At 38.6% G+C, this 26473-nt stretch overlaps 3 protein-coding genes across 3 annotated transcripts; 1 reads left to right on the top strand and 2 right to left on the bottom strand.

Moving 5' to 3' along the window:
* Positions 1-539: 539 nt before the first annotated feature.
* Positions 540-1049, bottom strand: LOC116119381. The gene is made up of 2 exons (XM_031405326.1): positions 708-1049; positions 540-554 (listed from the first exon to the last, which is right to left on the bottom strand). The coding sequence occupies exons 1-2, from the start codon at positions 1047-1049 to the stop codon at positions 540-542; spliced, it is 357 nt and encodes a 118-aa protein (XP_031261186.1).
* Positions 1050-19436: 18387 nt separating this feature from the next.
* On the top strand, positions 19437-20824 carry LOC116119363. Its single transcript, XM_031405304.1, has 2 exons — positions 19437-20704; positions 20746-20824. Exons 1-2 carry the CDS (start codon positions 19437-19439, stop codon positions 20822-20824), a joined length of 1347 nt encoding a protein of 448 aa, XP_031261164.1.
* Positions 20825-23744: 2920 nt separating this feature from the next.
* Positions 23745-26238, bottom strand: LOC116119348 (agamous-like MADS-box protein AGL11). The gene is made up of 7 exons (XM_031405287.1): positions 26057-26238; positions 25304-25324; positions 25185-25245; positions 24561-24622; positions 24194-24293; positions 23984-24025; positions 23745-23834 (listed from the first exon to the last, which is right to left on the bottom strand). The coding sequence occupies exons 1-7, from the start codon at positions 26236-26238 to the stop codon at positions 23745-23747; spliced, it is 558 nt and encodes a 185-aa protein (XP_031261147.1).
* Between the last annotated feature and the right edge of the window lie 235 nt (positions 26239-26473).

The following is a 26473-nucleotide window of genomic DNA, read 5'->3' as shown; positions in this document are numbered from 1 at the left end:
AAAATGGTAATTATGCATGAATTCATGAAAAATTTTAAAAATAACTCACTTTAGTTCACTTTAACCACTTTTGGACTTACAAGAATAAGATTCAACATATTTTCAACAAAAACATCATCATGCCACAAAAATTTAAGCACAATCTCCACAAAAGCATCATCAACAACACTTCACAAAAATATCACAATCTCCACAAAAGTCTCATCAACAACACTTCACAAAGCTATCACAATCTCCACAAAAGCATCATCAACAACACTTCATAAAAATATAAAATCAAATCAACACTCCCCAACTTCAAATGTCATTGTCCTCAATGACCCACAACTACAAAAATCCTCCCCAACTTAGCATCAAATGATCTCAAATGAAAATATGATCAATCATATAAAAATTGTCCAACATATTTGAGAAACAAGAAATCTAACAATAACAGCATATAAGGTGAAGAGATACAACCTGAGGAACAATGGTGGGGCTGTCATCAACAGAGTTTGTGGAGCATGCACAAGCGTAGCCTTGGACTAGTTAATGAGTTCTCAAACATGACAATCCTGCGGAGACAAAAACAACATAAACATAAAAGCAATAAAAACATATTTACAAAGGTGGGTTGCCTCCCACAAGCGCTAAGTTTAAAGTCTTTAGCCAAACTCAGTGCACTGACATGGCTAATGTCGTTCTAATAAAGAACACTCGTCAGTCACCTTTCCATCAATAATGCCATCGACATAAGGTTTAAGTCTTTGGCCATTCACCTTAAAAACTAGTCCTGTTTTTGGGTTTCGGATTTCAACAGCTCCGTGAGGGAAAACATTAAGAACAATAAAAGGGCCATCCCACCGTGACCGAAGCTTCCCCGGAAAGAGGCAAAGCTTAGAGTTAAAGAGCCACACTTTTTTATTAGGAGAGAATGACTTCCTAACAATGTGTTTATCGTGAAAAGCTTTAGTTTTCTCTTTAGAGATGCGAGAGTTCTCGTAAGCGTCGTGTCTTAGCTCATCTAACTCCGAAAGTTGGAGTTTCCTATGGTCACCGGCCGTGGTCATATCAAAATTGAATTTCCTTGTGGCCTAATATGCTCTATGTTCAAGTTCTACAGGTAAATGGCATGCTTTCCCAAAAACTAACCGATAAGGGGACATGCCAATAGGGGTACGATATACGGTTCGATAGGCCCAAAGTGCATCATTCAGACGCATTGACCAATCCTTACGATCGGGCCGTACCATTTTCTCTAAGATAGTCTTAATTTCCCTATTAGCANTAAAATGTCATTGTCCTCAATGACCCACAACTACAAATATCCTCCCCAACTTAGCATCAAATGATCTCAAATGGCAATATGATCAATAACATTAAAATAATCCAAAAAATTTGAGAAACAAGAAATCTAACAATAATAGCATGTAAGGTGGAGAGATACAACCTGAGGAACAATGGTGGGGCTGTCATCAACAGAATTTGTGGAGCATGCATAAGCGTAGCCTTGGACTGGTTAATGAGTTTTCAAACATGACAATTCTATGAAGACAAAAACAACAAAAACATAAAAGCAATAAAAACATATTTACAAAGGTGGGTTGCCTCTCACAAGCGCTAAGTTTAAAGTCTTCAGCCAGACTCAGTGCACTGACATGGCTAATGTGGTTCTAATAAAGACACTCCTCAATCACCTCTCCATCAATAATGCCATCGACATAAGGTTTAAGTCTTTGGCCATTCACTTTAAAAACTTGTCCCCTTTTTGGGTTTCGGATTTCAACAGCTCCATGAGGGAAAACATTAAGAACAATAAAAGGGCCATCCCATCGCGATCGAAGCTTCCCTAGAAAGAGGTGAAGCTTAGAGTTAAAGAGCCACACTTTTTGATTAGGAGGGAATGACTTCCTAACAATGTGTTTATCGTGAAAAGCTTTAGTTTTCTCTTTAGAGATGCGAGAATTCTCATAAGCATAATGTCTTAGCTCATCTAACTCCGAAAGTTAGAGTTTCCTATGGTCACCGGCCGTGGTCATATCAAAATTGAATTTCCTTGTGGCCCAATATGCTCTATGTTCAAGTTCTATAGGTAAATGGCATGCTTTTCCAAAAACTAACCGATACGGGGACATGCCAATAGGGGTACAATATGCGGTTCGATAGACCCAAAGTGCATCATTCAGACGCATTGACCAATCCTTACGATCGGGCCGTACCATTTTCTCTAAGATAGTCTTAATTTCCCTATTAGCACGTTCCACTTGTCCACTAGTTTGAGGGTGATAAGGTGTGGCAACTCGATGGGCGATTGAGTACTTTTTCAATAGTGAGCCAAAGTGTTTATTGGTGAAATGTGAGCCACCATCACTGATGATGGCGCGCGGATGACTGAAATGGCTAAAGATGTGCGATTGAACAAAGTTAACGACCACCTTATGATCATTGGTCCTAGTGGCAATGGCTTCTACCCATTTAGACACATAATCAACTGCAAGCAAGATATATTCAAAGCCAAAAGATGAGGGAAATGGACCCATGAAATCAATACCCCACACATCAAACACTTCCACAATCAAAATAGGATTCAGGGGCATCATATCTCGTCTACCAATATTCCCTACTTTTTGACATGAAGTACAAGCACGACAATAAAAGAATGCATCACGAAAAAGAGAGGGCCAATAGAAACCACACTGGAGGACCTTTAAAGCGGTCCTCTTGCCACTATAATGACCACCACAAGCATAAGAATGACAAAATGCAAGTACACTACTAAACTCATGGTCGGGAACACATCTCCTAACTATCTGGTCTGCACACACCCTGAAAAGGTCCGGGTCTTCCCAAAAATAATGCTTGATGGTTGCAAAGAAATGATCTTTCTGAGTTTTGGTCCACCCTAATGGTAATTGTCCTACGGCCAAGTAATTGACTATATGGGCATACCAAGGTGCTTTGGATTGGGATATCGCAAACAATTGCTCATCCGGGAAAGATTCATTCAAACATTGACCAGGGACAAACTCTGTAAAGAGTCTAGACAAGTGGTCGGCGACCACATTATCACTACCCTTTTTATCTTTGATTTCTAGATCAAACTCTTGCAACAACAAAATCCATCGAATTAGTCTAGGCTTAGTGTCTTTCTTGGCTAACAAATACCTAACTGCAACGTGGTCTGTAAAGACAACTATCCTAGACCCAAGAAGATAAGACCGGAACTTATCAAGGGAAAACACTACCGCAAGCAACTCTTTCTCCGTGGTGGTGTAATTACATTGAGCATCGGAGAGGGTCTTGCTTGCATAGTAGATCACAACGGGCTTTTTATTCCCCCGTTGGCCAAGGACTGCACCAATGGCATAGTCCGACGCGTCACACATCACTTCAAAAGGTAGGTTCCAATCAGGAGGTTGCATAATGGGTGCTGTGGTCAACGCTTCCTTCAAAATGGTAAAGGCAATCATACAAGAGTCATCAAAAACAAATGGCACATCTTTAGCAAGCAAATCACACAAAGGCTTGGAGATCTTGCTAAAATTCTGGATGAAACGCCTATAAAATCCTGCATGGCCTAGGAAAGATCTAATTTGTTTGACCGACGAAGGCGGGGGTAGTTGAGAAATCAACTCTACCTTTGCCTTATCCACTGATATCCCCTCCTTGGAAACTACATGACCTAAGACAATTCCCTCTTGAACCATGAAATGGCTCTTTTCCCAACTAAGAACAAGATTTGTCTCTTTGCAACGTTTTAACACCAACTCAAGTTTTTCGAGACAATCATCAAAAGATGTACCAAACACAGAAAAATCATCCATGAAGACTTCAAGGAATTGACCCACCATGTCAGAAAATATCGATAACATGCACCTTTGAAACGTTGCCGGTGCATTGCACAACCCGAAGGGCATGCGACGAAAGGCAAACGTGCCAAAAGGACATGTAAACGTGGTCTTTTCCTGGTCTTCGGGGGCAACTGGTACTTGGTTATATCCGGAATAGCCATCCAGAAAACAATAGAAAGCTTGCCCTGCGAGTTTTTCTAGGATTTGGTCAATAAATGGGAGCGGGAAATGATCTTTCCTAGTGGCTAGGTTGAGCTTCCTATAGTCAATGCAAACTCTCCATCCTGTGGGAGTACGGGTAGGAATTCGCTCACCTTTTTCATTTTCAACAACAGTGAGGCCACTCTTCTTAGGTACAACATGGGTTGGACTCACCCATTGGCTGTCGGATATAGGGTAAATGATACCCGCATCAAGCCATTTGATCACCTCTTTCTTCACTACCTCCTTCATGTTCGGGTTTAACCTTCTTTGAGCTTCATGCACCGGTTTAGCATTCTCCTCACAAAATATGCGATGCATGCACAAAGAAGGGCTAATCCCTCGCAAATCGGCTACCGACCAACCGATTGCTTCCTTATGTGCTATCAAGACCGCCACTAATCTCTCCTCTTGCTCACTATCTAAGTTGGCGGCAATGATCACGGGTAAGGTCTTGTTGGGTCCTAGGAAAACATACTTTAGAGTATCAGGCAAGGCTTTCAACTCTAAGACTGGTGGAGACTTAATTGACCTCGGTTGTGTCGTCTTAGACAAAGGTGGTAAGGTTTCATACTTGATGTTCCAAGGTCGACGCTCTAGAGTGGGCGACCTAGCTATATACGCACTAACCTCCTGAATCTCAGACACGACACTCAAGCTAGATATCTCCTTAACAAATGGATTCATAAGAGTGTAAATTGCATCATCACATAACATCTGTAGGGCGTGAGCCTCCACTAGACTATCAATAGCATTAACCATGAAACACTCGTTATCGTCCTCACGCATTGATCCTAACCCAGCATTAAACACATTAAGTCTCAATTTCCTATTCCCAAAAGACACTTCCATCTCTCTAGATCTACAGTTACTGCAAGCATTTGCTGTTGCTAGAAAAGGTCTCCTTAAAATAATCGGTGGCATACTTCCACTGCTCGTATACTCCATGTCTAAGACAAGAAAATCCATCGGAAAATATAGTTCCTCAACCTTAACTAACACATCCTCAATTAGGCCCCTAGGAATTTTGACCAATCGGTCAGCTAACTGTAGTTGACTTCAGTCGACTTGAGCTCACTTAAGTTAAATTGTTCATACACGGAAGTGGGTAATAAGTTCACGCTCGCCCCTAAGTCTAAGAGTGCTCTATCAATCGTGACATTACCTATCACACAAGAAATAATAGGAGCTCCAGGATCCTTTAACTTCGAAGGAATGTGGTTTGAGACAACCGCACTTACATTTTCTGGTAAATGTACAGTCTTAGGTATGTGAGATTTCATTTTCCTCTTTTGCGTGCACAAGTCTTTGAGGAATTTGGCATAAGCAGGTACTTGCTTAATGGCATCTAAGAGTGGAATGTTAATCTGCACCTGCTTAAACAACTCAATCATTTCATCCATCCTAGTGCTTTTCCTAGTAGTGGGAACATTTGGGGGCTCTAAGCACTGAGGAAAGGGTGCTCTCGGTATGTACGATGCAAGGGATGGTTCATTCTCCCCAACTTTTTCCTTACCCCGTCTCTGAACACTTAACTCTACAAGAGGCTAACTCTCACTCTCTTTGGCTTGGTCTCTACCTAGACTTTGCTCTTCTCTACCCTGGACTTTTACTTCCCTCTTTGAGGATGCAAGTCGAAGCCTCAGGGAATGGCTTATGTCTACTCAGATGACTCGAGGATGATGGTAGAGACGAGAAAGAGGTCGAGGAAGGTCAAGAGGAGATCAGGCTCAGCAAGAGGTCAAGGATCTGGCTCCCCTAACTACACTCCTACGAGAGTTGCCGATCTTCCTCCAGCGAGGCTTCAACCTTGAAGAGGCCGCTAACCTTTCTTCTGTCAAGGAACCATCTCTTCTAGTTGACGATGAGCTCCTTGGACCAGTTGAGAGTGATCCCCCTGCTCCTCCAACTGCCTAAATGATCATTTTTTTTCTTTTTGTAGAATATAATAGCACTTTCCTTAATAAAAAGAAGATATTTCAGTATATCTTTGTCAAGATTTCATTATAATCTTGCGAAGTCATTTTAGTCGTCCTAATTGGACTTGTCATAAAAAACCAAATTTGCTCCAAGTTATGTGTAGCTCGCTTTGTTAAGAGCTTTTTTGAATGTATACAAGGAAATCTTATGCAACAAAAAAATTCTAACTTCGGATCCATTGTCCGTTGCAAGTTTTGGTCGCTGGCTTAAGGTCGATTTCCTTTAACGTGTTTTTCTTGAATTTTTTTTTCAAGTTTAACTTCGTCGATTTGGGATATTTCACCCTTAAGAGTTGGATTTCGGCGTGGTTATTGAGATAGTTGCCTTTTTTCGTACTCTTGACTCCGAGTTCTTAAATGTCATCCCATAGTTCACGATTTTTGAAGTGATGAGTAACAATGTGCTAACAAGTAAAAAAATGTTAATGACAAAAAAAGGAAGATTATGAACAATACCTCTTTTATTGATAAAGTATTTTGGTCGTGAGCGGCTATAAACCCCCGCGTAAGCATTCCGATGCTATAAGGTATGTATATTCTACCCTTAAAAGGATTTATCAATTAAAGGGTAAAATGGTCATTTTGCATGCATTATTGTTAGACCAAGTCATGTTCTAAAATAAAAACCTAAATACCATGGTTAGCGAAAGTAGGATCGAATCCACAGGGAGCAAGACTAACAACCTAATGTATTTTAAGTAGCGAAATGAAATTGGCAATGGATTAATGAAACTAAATAGACTAATGCAAAATGAATAGTGAATAAAACAAATAAAGACTTTATAATAAAAATGTTGCCGTTACGGTTTTGGTTCGACACAAGATCGACTTCACAATTCTCCTCCACCCTTTACGATCCCCTAACCTACAAGGCAAGGTAATCAATGAAATGGCTTCCCGACACTCTAGGTATAATCTATCCTTTCTCCTCCGATCACTCAGTTCGATTATTTAAGACTATCATTGAACCGATAAACGCTACAAGGCAATACCACTAGTTGGTAGCGATTAACAAATACAATTTGTCAACATGTAATATCCAATCAACCAACTTCACAATAAACGCAACAATAGTAAAATAAATTAAATCCGAACACAACTCAATTACAATCGATGCAAAGTAATGAAAAGCAATATTTATCATTTAATTATTCCAAACCAACGTTATCATTCAGCAAGTTCTATGAAACATTAAATCATAATGACAACATATTCATCACAAGTTATGCTCAAATCATATTAAAGTATCGAATCAATCATGAAACGAAAACAAATATAATCTGAAGCAAAACTACTACAATGTCCTATATCGGCTCATCCACTATCGAGAGCTGATGAGAGAGTCGTGGAGTCAATCCCGATCTCGCCTATGCGTAACAGACACGGGAGCTTAGCCGCTCATGGTGGTGATGACAGAGGTCGAAACGTGGAAACGGAGCTGACCATGGCAGAGTGAGGTAACCGATAGCGATATGATGCGAAGAAGGCGAAAAGACCAACGGACAGCCTGGAATACAACAGCCCACTTCACCAGAAAACGTTAATTTTTCGGCGGTCTTCCAGAAAACGGTGGTGGAAATAGGATCCAAAGTACCGATGGAAAGCTCTGGTGATGGGGAGTTCAATCAGGTCCTGGGGAGGTGAGAAGTCGCGAAATGGCAGGATCTGGCCTGGAAGATGAAGAGGCCGACAGCAAAATCGCGGATTCTGCGGTTTTCACGGCGGCTGAAGCTAGGGAATGTAGATCTGCGGGAGGGGAATCGACCCTTGGGGAGCTGGAACGTCCGCCGGAAACGGCCAAACTACCGAGAAGATGAAATGTCCGGTGGTGGAAGACGATCGTCACGCTGTGGTGAGGATTCGCGGTGGTGGTCGGACAATGGGATGACAACGATCTGTGCACGGACCGAAGAGTCGTCAGAGTCACCGGAAATGGGAGACGAAAGGTCACCAAAACTTATGGAACAGCCCCCTGTTCACGCGAACTGCATTTTTGTTTTATAGAACAATTGCAAAATATCAGTTGGTCCCTTTATAATAAAGTGACAAAATCAACCCCTTAAAACATGACATTTTACCCCCTAAATAGCATAAATGAGACAAAATCACCTTATCCATAAACCACAACCTAATATCAACTCATATACTTTCCAAAATCATTCCAAACACGTTAAATTCTAAGAAAATATTAGGAAGCGATTTTCGTGAATAAATTCATAAATTCTTAATATCTTAATATACTTCAATTTAATCACACTTGGGGTATTTTTATCACCAAAATAGAGTCCTTTCATGACTCTACACACTCCCCAACTTACTCTTTGCTCGTCCTTGAGTAAAGTTAAGAAACTCTTCAACATTCTCACAAAACTATACACAACCATATTCATCAACACCAACATTCATCAAAAGGTAAAGTGAAGAATGAACATAACAGTAAATAACACAATCCTAAATAAAGAACTAAAGTTTCTGTCAAGATTTGCTATCTCCATTCAAGCTTCTCAAACCACATTTCATATTCATATCACAATTTAAAATGTCATGCAAAACCCCCAACTTATGTACACGCAACATAATGCTCATTTCACACAAGATTTGACATATAATTTCTTTTTCATTCATCACCCTTTTTTTTTTTTTTTTTTTCTTGTCTTAACTTCTTAAGCTTTCTAAGTCCGTGTAAGGGCTTTAGGTCAATGACTCCCAAACCAGATGGCTATAGGCTAAGTGTAGAATATTCCTCGAACTTACTCACCCGAACCAACTAGGCTACAAGTCAACTTTATTTCTTTATTTTCTATAAAGCTCATGATTTATATGACTTATTAAGCTTTCTAGGGACCCTGTAACAAGCTTTGCCAACCACTCCCAAGCTAGATAGCTTTAGGGATTAGGTGTAGACACCCCTCGGGCGTACTCACTCCGAGTCAACTAGCAACATTTAAGCACTTTTAACACACACAAGATAATAAATGAAAATTTGCTCCATGTGCATGTAAAGTATGTGGGAGACTTGCATAAACACTAAAACACATGACATTTACACAAACAGTGTCTAACCACAATATGGACAAACCTAGCACAAAACAGACCAATAGTTCAATGTTAAAACCATGTTGCACAAAAAAATTTCAAAAACTCACAAAACCTTTCAACTACTTTAATTGCTTCTAAAATGGTAATTATGCATAATTCATGAAATTTTTTAAAAATAACTCACTTAGTTCACTTTAACCACTTTGACTTACAGAATAAGATTCAACAAAAAACATCATCATGCACAAAAATTTAAGCAATCTCCACAAAGCATCATCACAACACTTCACAAAAATATCACAATCTCCACAAAAGTCTCATCAACACATTCACAAAGCTATCACATCTCCACAAAGCATCACAACACACTTCACAAAAATATAACATCAAATCAACACTCCCAACTTAAATGTCATTGTCCTCAATGACCCACAACTACAAATCCTCCCAACTTAGCATCAAATGATCTCAAATGCAATATGATCAATAACATTAAAATCCTCCATAATTTGAGAAACAAGAAATCTAACAATACAGCATTAAGGTGGAGAGATACAACCTGAGGAACAATGGTGGGGCTGTCATCAACAGATTTGTGGAGCATGCATAAGCGTAGCCTTGGACTGGTTAATAGTTTTCAAACATGACAATTCATGAAGCAAAAACCAAAAACATAAAAGCAATAAAAACATATTTACAAAGGTGGTTGCCTCCACAAGCGCTAAGTTTAAAGTTCTTCGCCAGACTCAGTGCACTGACATGGCTATGTGTTCTAATAAAGAACTCCTAATCACTCTCCATCAATAATGCCATCGACATAAGGTTTAAGTCTTTGGCCTTCACTTTAAAACTTGTCCCTTTTGGGTTTCGGATTTCACAGCTCCATGAGGGAAAACATTAAGAACATAAAAGGGCATCCCATCGGACGAAGCTTCCCTAGAAAGAGGAAGCTTAGAGTTAAGAGCCACACTTTTTGATTAGGAGGGAATGACTTCCTAACAATGTGTTTATCGTGAAAACTTTAGTTTTCTCTTTAGAGATGCGAGGTTCTCATAACTTCTGTCTTAGCTCATCTAACTCCGAAAGTTGGAGTTTCCTATGGTCACGGCCGTGGTCATATCAAAATTGAATTTCCTTGTGGCCCAATATGCTCTATGTTCAAGTTCTATCGTAATGGCATGCTTTCCAAAAACTAACCGATAGGGACATGCCAATAGGGGTACAATATGCGGTTCGATAGCCCAAAGTCATCATTCAGACGCATTGACCAATCCTACGATCGGGCCGTACCATTTTCTCTAAGATAGTCTATTTTCCCTATTAGCACTTCACTTGTCCACTAGTTTGAGGGTGATAAGGTGTGGCAACTCGATGGGGATTGAGTACTTTTTCAATAGTGAGCCAAAGTGTATTGGTGAAATGTGAGCCACCATCACTGATGATGGCGCGCGGATGACGAAATGGCTAAGATGTGCGATTGAACAAAGTTGACACCACCTTATGATCATTGGTCCTAGTGGCAATGGCTTCTACCCATTTAGACACATAATCAACTGCAAGCAAGATATATTCAAAGCCAAAGAGGGAAATGGACCCATGAAATCAATACCCCACACATAACACTTCACATCAAAATAATTCAGGGCATCTATCTCGTCTACCAATATTCCCTACTTTTTGACATGAAGTAAAGCACGACATAAAAGATGCATCACGAAAGAGAGAGGGCCATAGAAACCACACTGGAGGACCTTTAAACGGTCCTCTTGCCACTATAATGACCCCAAAAGCATAAGAATGACAAAATGCAAGTACACTACTAAACTCGTGGTCGGGAACACATCTCCTAACTATCTGGTCTGCACACACCCAGAAAGGTCGGGTCTTCCCAAAAATAATGCTTGATGGTTGCAAAGAAATGATCTTTCTGATTTTGGTCCACCCTAATGGTAATTGTCCTACGGCAAGTAATTGACTATATGCATACCAAGGTGCTTTGGATTGGGATATCGCAAACAGTTGCTCATCCGAAAAGATTCATTCAAACATTGACAGGGACAACTGGTAAAGAGTCTAGAAAGTGGTCGGCGACCATATTATCACTACCCTTTTTATCTTTGATTTCTAGATCAACCTCTTGCAACAACAAAATCCATCGAATTAGTCTAGGCTTAGTGTCTTTCTTGGCTAAAACCTAACTGCAATAGCAATCCCATTAGGTGAATGACTAATTTACCCTTGGTGCACTTTTATGGGCACTTAATCATATGGTTTTGTATGAAAAGACCATTATACCCTTGGTTACCGTTTATGCCATTTAACCTTATCAGTCAACTTTATGACCATTCTACCCTCATATCTCTTCAATGACATCACCCTTTACACTTTATAATGGCCACATCTCAAAATACATGTAAATTGACCATTTTACCCTTCCATTCAAAAAGAAAAATTACTTGAAAAGGTAAATTTCATACCTTAGGGCATTGGAATAATAATGCGGGGTTTACATGTAGGCTCGTCTGATCATGCCTCGGTGTAGTTGGCTCACCGTAAGTGATCTCCAGCTCATAAGTTGCGAAGGGAACCACAATCCTTGATTACCGTCGAGGATCTAGAGCGCATAAGAGTGGTTTATGTGCCTCAGCTTAATTTGATGGTTCTGAGGGACTATTCTCAGAAGAATCCCCCATCTGGACGGGTGGCGATCTCTGAGACCCTCCTAAGATGCGGGGTATCCATTCCCCTTCATTATTTTATCGACAACGTTCTAAAGCGGTTCGACATTGTTCCTCTCCAGTTGTCTACGAACTCATATGTCATAATCATGGGTTTGTTCATTGTGTATATGATGGTCGAATAGGGCGAGCCATCTGTCGAGAAGTTCGTCCATCTGTATAGGCTCAAAAAAAGGTAAGACCAGATGTACTACCTTTCCAAGGTAAGGAAGGTATGTTTCAACGGGTTTGTCAATGTCCCGAAAAAGGTCCCACATTGGGACTCCCAATTCCTCTTCTACGAAGCTTGGGAGACTGGCGTTTTTGCTTTGGAAGTATGTAAGACTTCGATTTCCCGTGTACGCAAGGGTTGCTTTTGAGCTTTGTGTTCTAGCTAACTAAGTTGTTTTGTTTTGCAGTTAACATCGAGCAGAACTATCTCCTTGCCGCGAGCTTGCAAAAGCTCTAGCGTTTCAGCGACCTTCCCGACAATCAGCATAATGTTAACAAGATCCTTATGTTTCCTCATTTGAGGGAATATGACTTCTATCGGGATGACGCCAAGTTTCTCACCATTCTTGAAAAAGGTTAAGTTATCGTTTGCTATGGCTTATTTTTCTCGCACGGATAGGTCACTCACCGTTTGCTTTCCTTTTTTGCAGAAATATGAGCCAAGAAATCGAAAGGCCTTAAGAAGAAGGCGACAGCTTTGGCGACTACCAAGAAAACATTGGCTACTTTGGCAACGAAGTAGCCTGCTGACACTGCCAATAGGAAACACGCTATTGGCGAGCTTAGGGAAGACCTAAGCGCGAAGAAGCCTACAATTGCCTTGAAGGCAGTCAGTGGGCTAAGTGCCCTCAAGCTCCAAAAGGGGTCGATAAAGAAAACACCCGAGCTTACTGGAGGCTCGAGGAAACAAAAAGCACCTGAGCAACATGACAGCTTGAGTAAGAAGAGAACGACCGAGCCTCTAGGGGGCTTGAGTAAACAAAAAGTGGCTAAGCAATAGACTGGCTTGGGCAAGGGGATCACCATGCAAGCTAGCAGCCTAAGTAAATTAGTGGCCAAGGATTTGGCCAAGAAGAAGTTCGCTCCTACAGGCGAGGTTGGGGCTATTAGGGGGAATAAGTGTGGCTCATCTTGGTGGGAAACAAAGAGACGAACAAAGTAGCTCAAGCTACAGTCGATGAGCTGATTAACCAACTCCCCGATCACATCAGCGTTGGGGCCGCGGTGGCCAGGGATGGCATTACCCCGTGAACATTTGCGGCCATAACGGATATAGCCCCTACTGAGATGTTAGGCTTGGTGTGCAGCTACGCGGTGAAGGTATCAGTAGTTTGCCCTTCTTTTCTTTTATTTGCATGTTATCCTTACTTTTTGCTGACTTTCATCTTATCTTTTTCAGGCTGCCACGGCTAGTAGACTTTTGTATGATGAGTGCTATGCCACCTTGGAGAGAATTCATAAAGGCTGGAAACTAGCGAAGACGATGAAAAATGATGCTTTGGCCAGTGTTGAGGTTGCAGAGAAAGAGAAGGAAGCCAGACAGGTTAAGCTCGAGCGACTCAGGGGAGAACTAGAGACCTTCGGGGTCAAGGAAAGGGAGTTCCTTGACAAGCTCAAAGTGAGCAAGGCCGCGCGAGCTAAGGCTGAAGTCGAGGCAACTGAGGCTGGAAAGAATTTGGCACAGCAATGAGGTGCCAATAACAAACTGAATTTCGAGCTTTCCTTAGCTTGGAAGGCTGCCTTAGACTAGCGGGCCAAGTTCAAACTATCCTCGCTCGACCTTGCCCAAGAGGCAGAAGGTCGACAGAAGGCCAGAACTGAGGTCGGGCAACTCAGACTTCAAATTGAGGAGTTGAACGAGGCCATCACTATTTGGGCTTGGCAGACTTTGGTCTTCCTTGTACAAAAGCTGTGGGAAGCCCATCCCTCGATCGACTTCTTTTTCCTTCCGTGAGCTTATCAAAGAGAGGCCGTGAGGATGCAAGTCGAAGCTCAGGGAATGGCTTATGTCTACTCAGATGACTTCGAGGATGATGGTAGAGACGAGAAAGAGGTCGAGGAAGGTCAAGAGGAGATCAGGCTCAAGCAAGAGGTCAAGGATCTGGCTCCCCTAACTACACTTCCTACGAGAGTTGCCGATCTTCCTCCAAGCGAGGCTTCCAACCTTGAAGAGGCCGCTAACCTTTCTTCTGTCAAGGAACCATCTCTTCTAGTTGACGATGAGCTCCTTGGACCAGTTGAGGATGATCCCCCTGCTCCTCCAACTGCCTAAATGATCATTTTTTTTCTTTTTTGTAGAATATAATAGCACTTTCCTTAATAAAAAGAAGATATTTCAGTATATCTTTGTCAAGATTTCATTATAATCTTGCGAAGTCATTTTAGTCGTCCTAATTGGACTTGTCATAAAAAAACCAAATTTGCTCCAAGTTATGTGTAGCTCGCTTGTTGAAGAGCTTTTTTGAATGTATACAAGGAAATCTTATGCAACAAAAAAATTCTAACTTCGGATCCATTGTCCGTTGCAAGTTTTGGTCGCTGGCTTAAGGTCGATTTCCTTTAACGTGTTTTTCTTGAATTTTTTTTTTCAAGTTTAACTTCGTCGATTTGGGATATTTCACCCTTAAAGAGTTGGATTTCGGCGTGGCTTATTGAGATAAGTTGCCTTTTTTCGTACTCTTGACTCCGAGTTCTTAAATGTCATCCCATAGTTCACGATTTTTGAAGTGATGAGTAACAAGTGTGCTAAACAAGTAAAAAAATGTTAATGACAAAAAAAGGAAGATTATGAACAATACCTCTTTTATTGATAAAGTATTTTGGTCGTGAGCGGCTATAAACCCCCGCGTAAGCATTCCGATGCTATAAGGTATGTAATTCTACCCTTAAAAGGATTTTATCAATTAAAGGGTAAAATGGTCATTTTTGCATGCATTATTGTTAGACCAATCGTCATGGTCTAAAAATAAAACCTAAATACCATGGTTAGCGATAAGTAGGATCGAATCCACAGGGAGCAAGACTAACAACCTAATGTATTTTAAGTAGCGGAAATGAAATTGGCAAAATGATTGATGAAACTAAATAGACTAAATGCAAATAATGAAATAGTGAAATTAAAACAAATAAAGACTTTATAATAAAAATGTTGCCGTTACGGTTTTGGTTCGACACAAGATCGACTTACACAATTCTCCTCCACCCTTTACGATCCCCTAAACCTACAAGGCAAGGTAAATCAATGAAATGGCTTCCCGACACTCTAGGTATAATCTATCCTGTCTCATCCGATCACTCAAGTTCGATTAGTTAAAGACTATCATTGAACGTCGATAAACGCTACAAGGCAATACCACTAGTTGGTATGCGATTAACAAATACAATTTGTCAACATGTAATATCCAATCAACCAACTTCACAATAAACGCAACAATAGTAGAAATTAAATTAAATCCGAACACAACTCAATTACAATCGATGCAAAGTAATGAAAAGCAATATTTATCATTTAATTATTCCAAACCAACGTTTATCATTCAGCAAGTTCTATGAAAACATTAAATCATAATGGACAACAATATTCATCACAAGTTATGCTCAAATCATATTAAAGTATCGAAATCAATCATGAAACGAAAACAAATATAATCTGAAGCAAAATACTACCAAATGTCCTATAATCGGGCTCATCCAACTAGTCGAGAGCTGATGAGGAGAGTCGTGGAGTCAATCCCGATCTCGCCTATGCCGTAACAGACAACCGGGAGCTTAGCCGCTCATGGTGGTGATGACGGAGGCCGAAACGGTGGAAACAAAGCTGACCATGGCGGAGAGGAGGTAATCGACAGCGATATGATGCGAAGAAGGGGCAAAAACGACCAACGGACAGCCCGAAATACGAACAGCCACACTTCGTCGGAAAACGTTAATTTTTCGACAGGTCTTCCAGAAAACGGTGGCGGAAATGGGATCCGAAGGTACCAATGGAAAGCTCTGGTGATGGGGAGTTTAGATCAGGTCTTGGGGAGGTGAGAAGTTGTCGGAAATGAGCAGGATCCGGCCTGGAAGATGAACAGGCGCGGCGGCAAAATCGCGGATTTCAACGGTTTTCGCGGCGACTGAAGCTAGGGAAATGTAGATCCGGCTGTGGGGAAGGGAGATCGACCCTTGGGGAGCTAGAACGTCGTCGAAAAATGGCCAAAACTAGCCAGGAAGATGAAACGTCGCGGTGGTGGAAGACGAATCATCGCGGCTGTGTGATGATTCGCCGTGGTGGTCCGGGACGATGGGATGACGACGATCTGTGCACGAGGAAGTCGAAGAGTCACCGGAGGTCGCCAGAAATGGAAGACGAAGGGTCGTCGAAAAACGTTATAGATGAACAGCCCCTTGTTCACGCAAACTGCATTTTTGTTTTATAGAACAAATTGCAAAATATCAATTTGGTCCCTACACAATTGAAAAGTGACAAAATCAGCCCCTTAAAACATGACATTTTACCTCCTAAATAGCATAAATGAGACAAAAACACTCTTAATCCATAAAGCACAACCTAATATCAACTCATATACTTTCCAAAATCATTCCAAACACGTTAAATTCATAAGAAAAATATTAGGAAGCGATTTTCGTGAATAAATTCATAAATTCTTTAATTATCTCAATATACTTCAATTTAATCACACATGGGGTATTTTTATCACCAAAATAGAGTCACTTTCATGACTCTAACAATTATGAGCTGTGGGAAGGTTGTAAAGTGTTAGGAATTGATGATACTGATAACAAATATGGTTAAAGGTCATGAAAGAGGTTATAGGGTTCAACGGCATAAATAGTTCCCAAGGGGTACAATGGTCTTTTCACAATAATTTATAGGAATCAAGTATCCATAAAAGTGTATATGGGTAAATTAGTTATTTCTTATGGATTCAATTGGTCACCAAGTAGAAAGAGAAGTCAAATGCAATAAGGAGTGTAATAATTATGTTGTAGTGGAAATGAACAAATGCCTTATATGCAAAATTTATACCAAATGACCCATATCTCTAACTTTTGAGGTCAATCCCTTGGGAATTAAAAAAATGAATATTTATAAGATTTTCCTTGGTTAAGTCGGCCAACACTCTTAGAACACAAACTCTCTCTTTAAGTCTCGTTCTCCTCCATTAAAGCTTAAATTCAAGCTCTCTCTCTCTCAAAATTTTCATAGATTCAAGTTGGGTTTCAAAGGAAATCACCATCCACACTTAAAGAACTTCAATTTCAGGGTTTAAGGTGAGTTTCAAAACCCTAGTTGTTCTGATTTTTAGTTAAAACAAAATTCATAAGTGGTTATGTGTGTAGGTAGAAAGGGTGAACCTTGGAGCTAAGGAGGAGTTCTTTGTGATTTGAATACTAAGTAAGGAAAAAAAAAATTTCCCTTATGACTACACTTGTTACACCTAGGGTTGATGAAACTTACATTTATTTATGTTAATTGAGTGTGATGCTATGTTTTGGTTATAGATTGTTTATGGTGTGTTGATTGGTGTATGTTGCATATGGAGGATGATTATGCAATTAGAGATTTGTAGTTGGACGATGTTTTGGCACTTTTGGTTCTGTAAAAAGGGAGGTTTTTATGGCCTTTTATATTTAGAATGATGGCAAATATATAATGTGCAAATGAAGGTGACATGGTTAAAAGAATAGAATTCGGATTTGCTTTTAAGACTTATCTGTCATGCTTCACTGAATCGGTCATAACAAAGTTATAAAAGTCGTTTGACTGATTCTTAAGTGTTAAAACATTGAGAAATAGACCTAAAACTTTTATGTTTTAATCAAAAATCAATTCGAATTGGAAGATGAGGGGAAAATTGCTTGAAAAGTGACGAACTATATGCATCCACCTCCTAATAGAATTCCCATTTTTTTTATAATTCTAATAAACCCCTAAATAATCTTACTATTGAAATTCCTTGTGTTGTATGAAAATTGAATGAATTAAGTTAAGGATTAGTAGGAGAATATTCATGTCATGGATTTTTGCTAAATTGATTGATGAGTTGTGCATTGGCCAAGGGTACATGTTAAATGAATGCATAGTATGATTGAGCATGGAGATGTTATCCGTCTGTTTGCATTCATAATGGTAATGCATATAGCTTATTTAGTTGACTTATGAAAAAAATTATGAATGTTAAGGTGAATCCTGAGTCTTTGAGGTATAAACCAAGATCAGATAATGGAATTCTTGTGGAAACCATGAGTCCTTTGAGGTGCGACCAAGAACAAGGTAATGGTTCAAATGAATCCGATCGATAATAAAGACAATGAAAACATCAAGTACAAAGACAAAAGAAATAGGCATGCCTGTTCATGAATATTACATAAGTCATATGTTCTATGTTAGATTATGTATGGTTATGTTATGACTTATGTTTAGAGGAAAGTCCAAAGCATATATATGTTTTATGAACTTGATAATGTCAATGAATAAGGTTATGTCTTGTAGGTAGGTAAAGGTAAGGTCCTGAGTAATATGCTTGATAATGAACCTTAATAGTTTATTGAAAGGCCATATTCCCTACTGACAATTAGCGCTCACCCCACGAAATTTTTTTAAATTTTTTTGTAGGTAAGAATTAAAGCTTGAAGCTGGGAGAGGCTACTGGGAAATGACATGCAAATGAAGGAATGCTTTTGCTATGTTTGAATTTTTTTGTAAAATAAAATCAAATGGTTTTTGGTTTATGATGTTGAAGTAAATATTTTTTAATAAACGTAGTATGACCATTTCCTTGTCAATGAATGAAAAAGGTTAAATGATATTATATACTTATGATAATAACTCTGTAAGCTAATTTCTTGAATCATTTTATGGATATGGGATTGGGATGTTTAATATCATGCTTTAAAAAAAAAAAAAAAAAAAAAACAAATCACACACACAAAGACAAAATAGACAAAAGAATAGGTTTTAAAACAAACTCATTTCTTAAGCGTGTCTTTTCTAGGTTCTCAACGGCCAAGGGATACTTAGGAAATACCCGGCTAGGGAGAGGTTTTACTGCTGGTATCAGAGCACGATTTTGGGTGTTCTAAATGATGTTTTGATTTAATTGTTATGGTTATTTAATATTTAATTGATGTTGGAAATGGTGTTTGTAAGTAATGGAAGTATCATTCCTCATGCATCCCCAAGATACTCTCTACATCAAATGGTGTTTGTAAGTAATGGAAGTATCATTCCTCATGCATCCCCAAGATACTCTCTCCAGCTGATTGCTGTAAGTATTTTCTTTACTTGCTTAGTGAATAGAATTAGCTAATGTTGATTGAAATTTGTGTGAGTAAAGGGTATGGCTACAAGGTGTTCACGAAAGGTTAATAGGAGGGGCGAGGAGAATGTTAATGAAGCAAGCACTAGTGAGCTAATAGCATCGACTGCCAATGCACCCCCTAATAGAGGACCAGATACTTCTATTCAAAATGCTTCTATTTTGGATAAGGCTGCAATCAACAGGATGATTCAGGCAGCCATTAGTGAGGCCTTTAGGAGGGTTACCCTGGAAAGTATAAATAACCAGGTGAACGCAAATCTCTCAGTTCTAGTAGTTTAGCCTCAACTCCAAATACCAGTTCCACCTCCAGTAACTAGACCAGTTATGCCGATGGGTGCTACACCTTCTGGTCAAGTGGAACCAATCTATAATCTTTCTCAAAAGCACCAACCTTCGGAGTTTAATGGTTCAAATGATCTGACGGTGACAGAGGAGTGGTTGGAGGCTGTCGAATGGGCAATGGCCTTGTTTCCCATGAGTGACCAGGAAAAAGTTTGCCATGCTTCTTATTTGTTGAGAGGAGATGCCCGGGTATGGTGGAAGCTAATAGAGCATACACATGTGACCAGTGCCCTTTCTTGGAATGAATTCAAAAGGCTATTTGAAGTAGAATACCGGTTGGCGGACATGTTATCCGTAAAGACTCAAGAGTTCACAGAATTGAAGCAGGGTAATATGACTGTTAGAGAGTATGCTACAATGTTCAACTCCCTAGCCCGTTTTGCTCCTACTATGGTGAGTACTCAACAGTGCCGGTTAGAGAGATTTGTTAATGGGTTGCACCCAAAAGTTGCCCAGATTGTTATAGCAGGTGGTCAGCCTCCCCAAACTTATAGTGAGGCCCTGGAACAAGCATTGAGAGTAGAGATTTATATGAATAAGGAGAAGTGGATGGAGAACCCCAAGTTGGTGATTAGTAGTTCTAGTTCGGGCCAGACAATAGTTCAAAAAGTTGAAGTCGTGAATTCCGCTCAAGCTTCGGAGGACAAAGGTAAAAGAAAGTTTCAACAAAGATTTCAAAAGAAGGGCGGCAAGAATAAGAGGACTCCACAGCAACAACAGAGAAAGAATAATCTTCCCTACTGTCAAAAATGTGGGAGGCAGCATAAAGGGGATTGTCTATTGGGGACCAATGTGTGTTTCAAATGTAAACAACCGGGACATATGGCGAAGGATTGTAAAGTTACTCAAGCTACTTCCCTTCAGACTGTTGAAGGTTCGACTACCAGAGTTTACTCAGTGGCTCAGAAAGAAGCTGAAGCCAATCCATCTGTAGTTATTGGTCAGTTACAGTTCCACTCTACCTCTTTATATGTACTGATTGATTCTGGGGCTACCCATTCTTTTATCTTATATGGTATTATAAAAAGATTAGGTTTAGAGCCTTGTAAAGTGGAACATGCTGTTAAAATTGAGATGCCTAAAAGGGAGAATTATGTTGTTAATAAGTTGTTAATGGGGGAAACTATAGTGATTGATAGGCATGAGTTGAATGTTGATTTGACTGTTTTTGATATGCCTAATTTTGATATGATTTTGGGAATGGACTTCCTGAGCAAATATGGAGTATTGATAGACTATCGAAAGAAGAAGGCCAGGTTTAATTTAAATGCTGGAGACAAATTCACCTTTGGGGAAGGTTATCTACACAGCCTGATGATAAGTTCAGTGAAGGCAATGAAAATGATAAGGAAGGGTTGTACAAGGTACATAGCTAATGTTGTGAATAAAGAAAAGTTTCCTGACTTTAGTGTTCGGGATGTACCCATAGTACGAGAATTCAAAGATGTATCTCCAGAAGATTTCTTAGGACTTCCTCCAAAAAGGGAAGTGGAGTTTTGTATAGAGTTAGCTCCTAGTATAGCACCAATATCTAAAGCCCCGTATAGAATGGCTTCAGCAGAGTTACAAGAGTTAAAGAAGCAGCTTCAGAAGTTGTTGGATAAAGGATTCATTCGACCCAGTCATTCTCCATGGGGAGCTCCTATTTTATTTATCAAGAAAAAAGATGGTTTGATGAGAATGTGTATTGATTACAGGGAGCTCAATAAGATGACAGTGAAAAACAAGTATCCATTGCCAAGAATTGATGACTTGTTTGATCAGTTAAAGGGAGCTTTGATGTTTTCCAAGATTGATCTTCGATCAGGCTACCATCAAGTGAGGGTCGCTGACAAGGATATTCCAAAACTGCATTCCAAACCAGGTACGGGCATTATGAACTTATAGTGATGCCATTTGGATTGACTAATGCACCAGTGGTGTTCATGGATTTAATGAATAGGATTTTCCATGATTGTCTGGATAAATTTCTGGTAATTTTTATAGATGACATCCTAGTCTATTCCAAAAGAAAGGAAGATCATGAAGAGCATTTGAGATTTGTGTTACAAATATTAAGGGAGAAAAAGTTATATGCTAAGTTCTCCAAATGTGAGTTTTGGTTGGATCAAGTAGCATTCTTGGGACATGTTGTTTCACAAAAGGGTATTTCAGTGGACCCTAGTAAGATTGAAGTAGTAATTGAATGGCCAAGACCAAAGACTGTAAAAGAAGTTAGAAGTTTTCTTGGGTTAGCAAGGTATTATAGGAAATTTGTGGAAGGCTTTGCTAAATTAGCTTCTCCACTCACAGCTCTGACAAAAAAGGAAGCCCGTTCAGATGGACTGAAACCTGTGAGAAGAGTTTCCAAGAATTAAGAAGAAGATTAACTACTGCTCTTGTTTTAACTCTTCTTAAGGATGGAGTAGATTATGATATTTATACTGATGCTTCTCATAATGGTTTGGGGGCGGTATTGATGCAAAAAGGCAGGGTGATTGCTTATGCCTCTCATCAGCTGAAAGACTATGAAAAGAGGTATCCCACTCATGACCTCGAATTAGTAGCTATAGTTTTTGCTTTGAAGATCTGGAGATATTATCTCTTTAGGGTGAAATGTAATATTTACATAGATCACAAAAGTCTAAAATACTTTTTCACCCAGAAAGAATGAATATGAGACAAAGAAGATGGCTTGAGCTGGTGAAGGACTATGAATGTGATATTAGGTATCAGCCAGGGAAAGCTAATGTAGTTGCAGATGCCCTCAACAGGAAAGTCTCCTTAGCTCAGCTAACTTTTCAAAAGCACCTGCAACAAGAGATAATGAAGGAGGGGATAGAGTTGGAGATTGGGAAATTGTCCAAAATTGAAGTTCGGTCTAAGTTATTGGAGGAAATTAGAGAAAAACAAGCAGATGATGGGTTTAGTAATGGAATTGAGTAGCAATTGAAAGATGGCAGAGAATTAGAATTCAAATGGGTGAATGGAATCCTGAAATTTAGAGATAAAGTGTATGTTCCTCAAGATATTGAATTGAGAAAGAAGATTTTAGAGGAAGCACATAGTACTTTTTATACTGCTCATCTAGGAAGTGTAAAGATGTATCAGGATTTAAGGAAGAGTTATTGGTGGCCAGGGTTAAAGAAAGATGTAACTGAGTATGCTACTAGATGCTTGGTGTGCAACAGGTTAAAGCAGAACATCAGCGCCCCTCAGGACTATTGCAACCCTTTAGTATTCCTCCGTGGAAATGGGAAGATATTTCTATGGATTTCATTTTAGGTCTTCCTAGAGTGCAAAAGGGTTATAATACCATTTGAGTGATTGTAGATAGATTGACTAAATCTGCTTATTTCATTCCAGTTACAGACAAGATCTCCTCTGATCAGTTGGGCCGATTATATGTTAAAGAAATAGTAAGATTACATGGAGTACCTAGTACTATTGTCTCAGACAGGGACGTAAAATGTATATCAGTATTCTGGAGTAGCATACAGAAGGCATTGGGTACTAGGCTTAATTTCAGCATAGCCTATCATCCTCAGACGGAAAGACAGATAGAAAGAACGAATCAAATATTGGAGGATATGTTATGGGCTTGCTGTATGGATCACAAGTGAATTGGTGTGACATTCTCCCTCTAGTTGAATTCGCTTATAACAATAGTTATCAAGCAACCATTAAAATGGCACCATATGAAGCCTTGTATGGAAGGAAATGTAGATCTTCGTTACATTGGGACGAAATAGGAGAAAAGAATGCATTAGCTCAAGCTCTTGGTCCAAAAATGACACAAAAAATGATAGAAGATGTAAAGTTAATCCGAGAGAGAATGAAGCAGTCCCAAGACAGACAGAAGAGCTATGCAGACCCGAAAAGAAAAGATATAGAGTTCCAAGAAGGAGACAAAGTGTTTGTGAAAATCTCTCCGTATAAGAAAGTGATGAGATTTGGAAGGAAAGGAAAGCTTGCTTCTAGATACATCGGTCCATTTGAAGTGTTAGAGAAAGTTGGCAAGATGGCGTATAGACTTGCATTACCAGTCAGTATGGACCAGATACATAATGTGTTCCATGTTTCCTTGTTGCGAAAGTATATTCATGATCCTTCTCACATACTTCAAGCAGAAGAAGTGGAACTAAAAGATGACCTAATTTACGAAGAATATCCAGTTCAAATTTTGGATAGAAAAATTAAGGAACTCTGAAACAAGAATGTACCACTTGTTAAAGTATTGTGGAGGAATCATAATGTTGAAAAAGCAACATGGGAGGTCGAGCAAAACATGAAAGAAACGTATCCAGATCTCTTCAATTAAATTTCGAGGACGAAATTCTTATAAGGAGGGGAGGATTGTAAACCCCTGCGTAAGTGTTCCGATGATATAAGGTATGTAATTCTACCCTTAAAAGGATTTTATCAATAAAAGGGTAAAATGGTCATTTTTGCATGCATTATGAGACGTGAAGGTTGTAAAGTGTTAGGAATTGATGATACTGATAAGAAATATGGTTAATAGGAAAGAAAAATAGAAGGCATCTGGTAATACATACCCTTCTATAGAACTGCTCAATTTCAGCTTGCAACATTTCATGCTGTCGCAAAAACGAGAAAAAAGAAGCAACAAATTAAATCACTATATATAAGTATAGGAGATAAGATTAAGGCAATGGTTATGTCTTAGATGAGATTGAAAATCTCATATTTGCTTTTAATGATTCAACAATTTCCCCTCAGATTTCCTTTAAAAAAAAAAAGGTTACCTTCTTTGACCTGATTCTTTTAAGGCTTCCTTTAAGCTTCTTGTTCAGTTCTTCTAGCTCCTTAGCTGTTAAAGTACTCAAGGAATCACCCAATAGGTGCCTACAACGCAAATATTGCAATATATCAATTAATCTAAGCAAGATTTCCCATTTGAACTAGTGCTTAGAAATTAAAAAAAAAATTTACATATTTGAATCTTTTAGTTTGAGAAAAACTCCATGTATTTACTCAGATTGAAGTTTATCATCATTAATTGGCTAGGAAAACAATTAATAACATATAAAAACACTTTCCAATGTTAAAATTGAAATTCATGTTTAATTTCTTTTGGACCGTCTTTAGTACATCATTAAGAATAAATCCAACCTGTTGGAGGTCTCTAACATTTGAATTTGTTGTCGCAGTTTAGCTGATTCCTCTTGATAATACTGTATTCATCGACAACATAAAACAGAAGAACAAAAATTGTTATCATTAAGTTAAATTTTATAGTATTGAAAAACAAGGTAACCGATCTACGTAACCCTTGAAAACAGAGACAGGCCCATGTTATAGGTAAGGGGGCACGTAATTTGAAAAATTATAACTTTTACGAAGAACTTTTCGTTAATTGTAATCTTCTTAACTTGTGCTTATAAATTTCTTCACACAATCGAGGTTTGCCAAAAAAATTAATTATATCGTCAATGTTTACCAAAAAAAAAAAAAAAATTCATTTATAAAAGCTTTTATGGTTGCCCCTTAACCGAAATTCCTTGTCCGTCAATAATTGCTTGAAAATGACTACATAATTTTGTGAATGGAAGTAATTTATACCAAGTATTGTTTATCTCTAAACCCAAAATTTTAGTTATTAATATCATATGCAAAATTTAAGTACATTCTTAGCTACGTACTGCTGAAAAAAACATAAGGGATAATTAATGAACTAAGAGAACAAAATCATATACTTCAATTGCTAATTAATGAAATGGTCATAGTAAAAAAAACAAAAGTAGCGAAGACTTTATCTAGGTCGGGAGTCACACTATTATCAGAAATTCGTTTTAGCCTTTAAAAAAAATATACTCCTACTTAAATTTTCTAATAAAGGGGACTCCTTCTTATACCTCTCTATGGTTGAACTTATGCTGCACTCATTCAATAGAAACAATGAAATGATAATAAAGAATAACCACCACTGAGTAGTCAATGGTCAATTAAGACTTTTAGGTGTATTATTCAAGAGATTCTGAGTTTGATCCATCTGAATCACTAATAGGGGTGGTCACGCTCGAAATTTACCCGGCTAACTTCCTCTTCCCTCATTGGTTATCATATAAAAATTGAAAAAATATTTATGAATCTCTTTAAGAAAGACAAAATGCTTATTTAGATGATTCAAGATATTTAATGCGATAACCCTGTAACTAATCAAAAATTTATTAACTGAAGTTAAATATGAAGTGATTAATTTTCTTCTAAAATCATAAAGTCAGACAAAAAAAAAAAAAAAAATTATCTTCCCAACATGCAATGTTTGGTTTAACGTAGTAATTAAGGAAACTGTAATTTCTATGTAAAAAGGGTTTTACAAAGAAATCTTAAACATCAAAGGGCCCTAGATAGTAGTCAAAGCAAAGAAAAAAAATTCGCCCTTCTTTGTTGACTTTCTCTTAGCTCAAGACAAGTGCAATGTCAATTTTAACGTATAGAACTCAAGGTCACCCGCAACAACTCTTGATCATACAAAAGTCAAATTCAGAAATAATTTCTTCAATATATAAGGAAAAATATGATTTCAGTGTGAACTCAGTTATTTGACACCAAAACTTGAGATGTGTGAAAATTTTGATCATCAATAGATTAAAAGAGAACATTACTTGCTGTTTGAGTACTCAAAGAGGCGACCACGACTACAGAAGACGATGAGGGCCACTTCGGCTTCATAAAGTATAGAAAGTTCATTGGCTTTCTTCTTTAAGCCATTTCTCCTCTTGCAGAAGGATACTTGACTATTCCTTGTGTTTTCAATCCTCTTGATCTCTGTTTTTCCTCTCCCCATTTTTACAGCAAGGTCCTGAAACAATCTAAATATTTATATAATATAACCAATCATGTCTTCTTGATTTGCATATCTAAATAACTGAAAGAAAAGGATTTATCAACTTTATGTGCATAAATGATCATTATAAAAGGCAGAAGTTTTAATGATTGAACTCAGGAATATGTAGTTACTTATCTCAAAGAAAAAAAATAGAAAATAGAAAAAGACCACAAAATATAGGATCATCAGCATA

This window comes from Pistacia vera, unplaced genomic scaffold (assembly GCF_008641045.1).
Source record: "Pistacia vera cultivar Batoury unplaced genomic scaffold, PisVer_v2 Contig125, whole genome shotgun sequence".
NCBI lineage: Eukaryota > Viridiplantae > Streptophyta > Magnoliopsida > Sapindales > Anacardiaceae > Pistacia > Pistacia vera.
Note: the sequence above shows the minus strand (reverse complement) of the source record. Positions and strands in the feature narration are given on the sequence as shown.

What these genes read in the sequence shown, in the direction of transcription:
- LOC116119381 (XM_031405326.1), bottom strand. Translation starts at nt 1,049, where the DNA reads ATGACCACGGCCGGTGACCATAGGAAACTCCAACTTTCGGAGTTAGAT.
- LOC116119363 (XM_031405304.1), top strand. Translation starts at nt 19,437, where the DNA reads ATGGGTGCTACACCTTCTGGTCAAGTGGAACCAATCTATAATCTTTCT. An exon ending in TATCGAAAGAAGAAGGCCAG is followed by an intron (nt 20,705 to 20,745) that starts GTTTAATTTAAA and finishes CCTTTGGGGAAG; the next exon opens with GTTATCTACACAGCCTGATG.
- LOC116119348 (XM_031405287.1), bottom strand. Translation starts at nt 26,238, where the DNA reads ATGGGGAGAGGAAAAACAGAGATCAAGAGGATTGAAAACACAAGGAAT. An exon ending in TTTGAGTACTCAAACAGCAA is followed by an intron (nt 25,325 to 26,056) that starts GTAATGTTCTCT and finishes GAATGAGTGCAG; the next exon opens with CATAAGTTCAACCATAGAGA. An exon ending in TTGAGCAGTTCTATAGAAGG is followed by an intron (nt 23,835 to 23,983) that starts GTATGTATTACC and finishes AATCCTTTTAAG; the next exon opens with GGTAGAATTACATACCTTAT.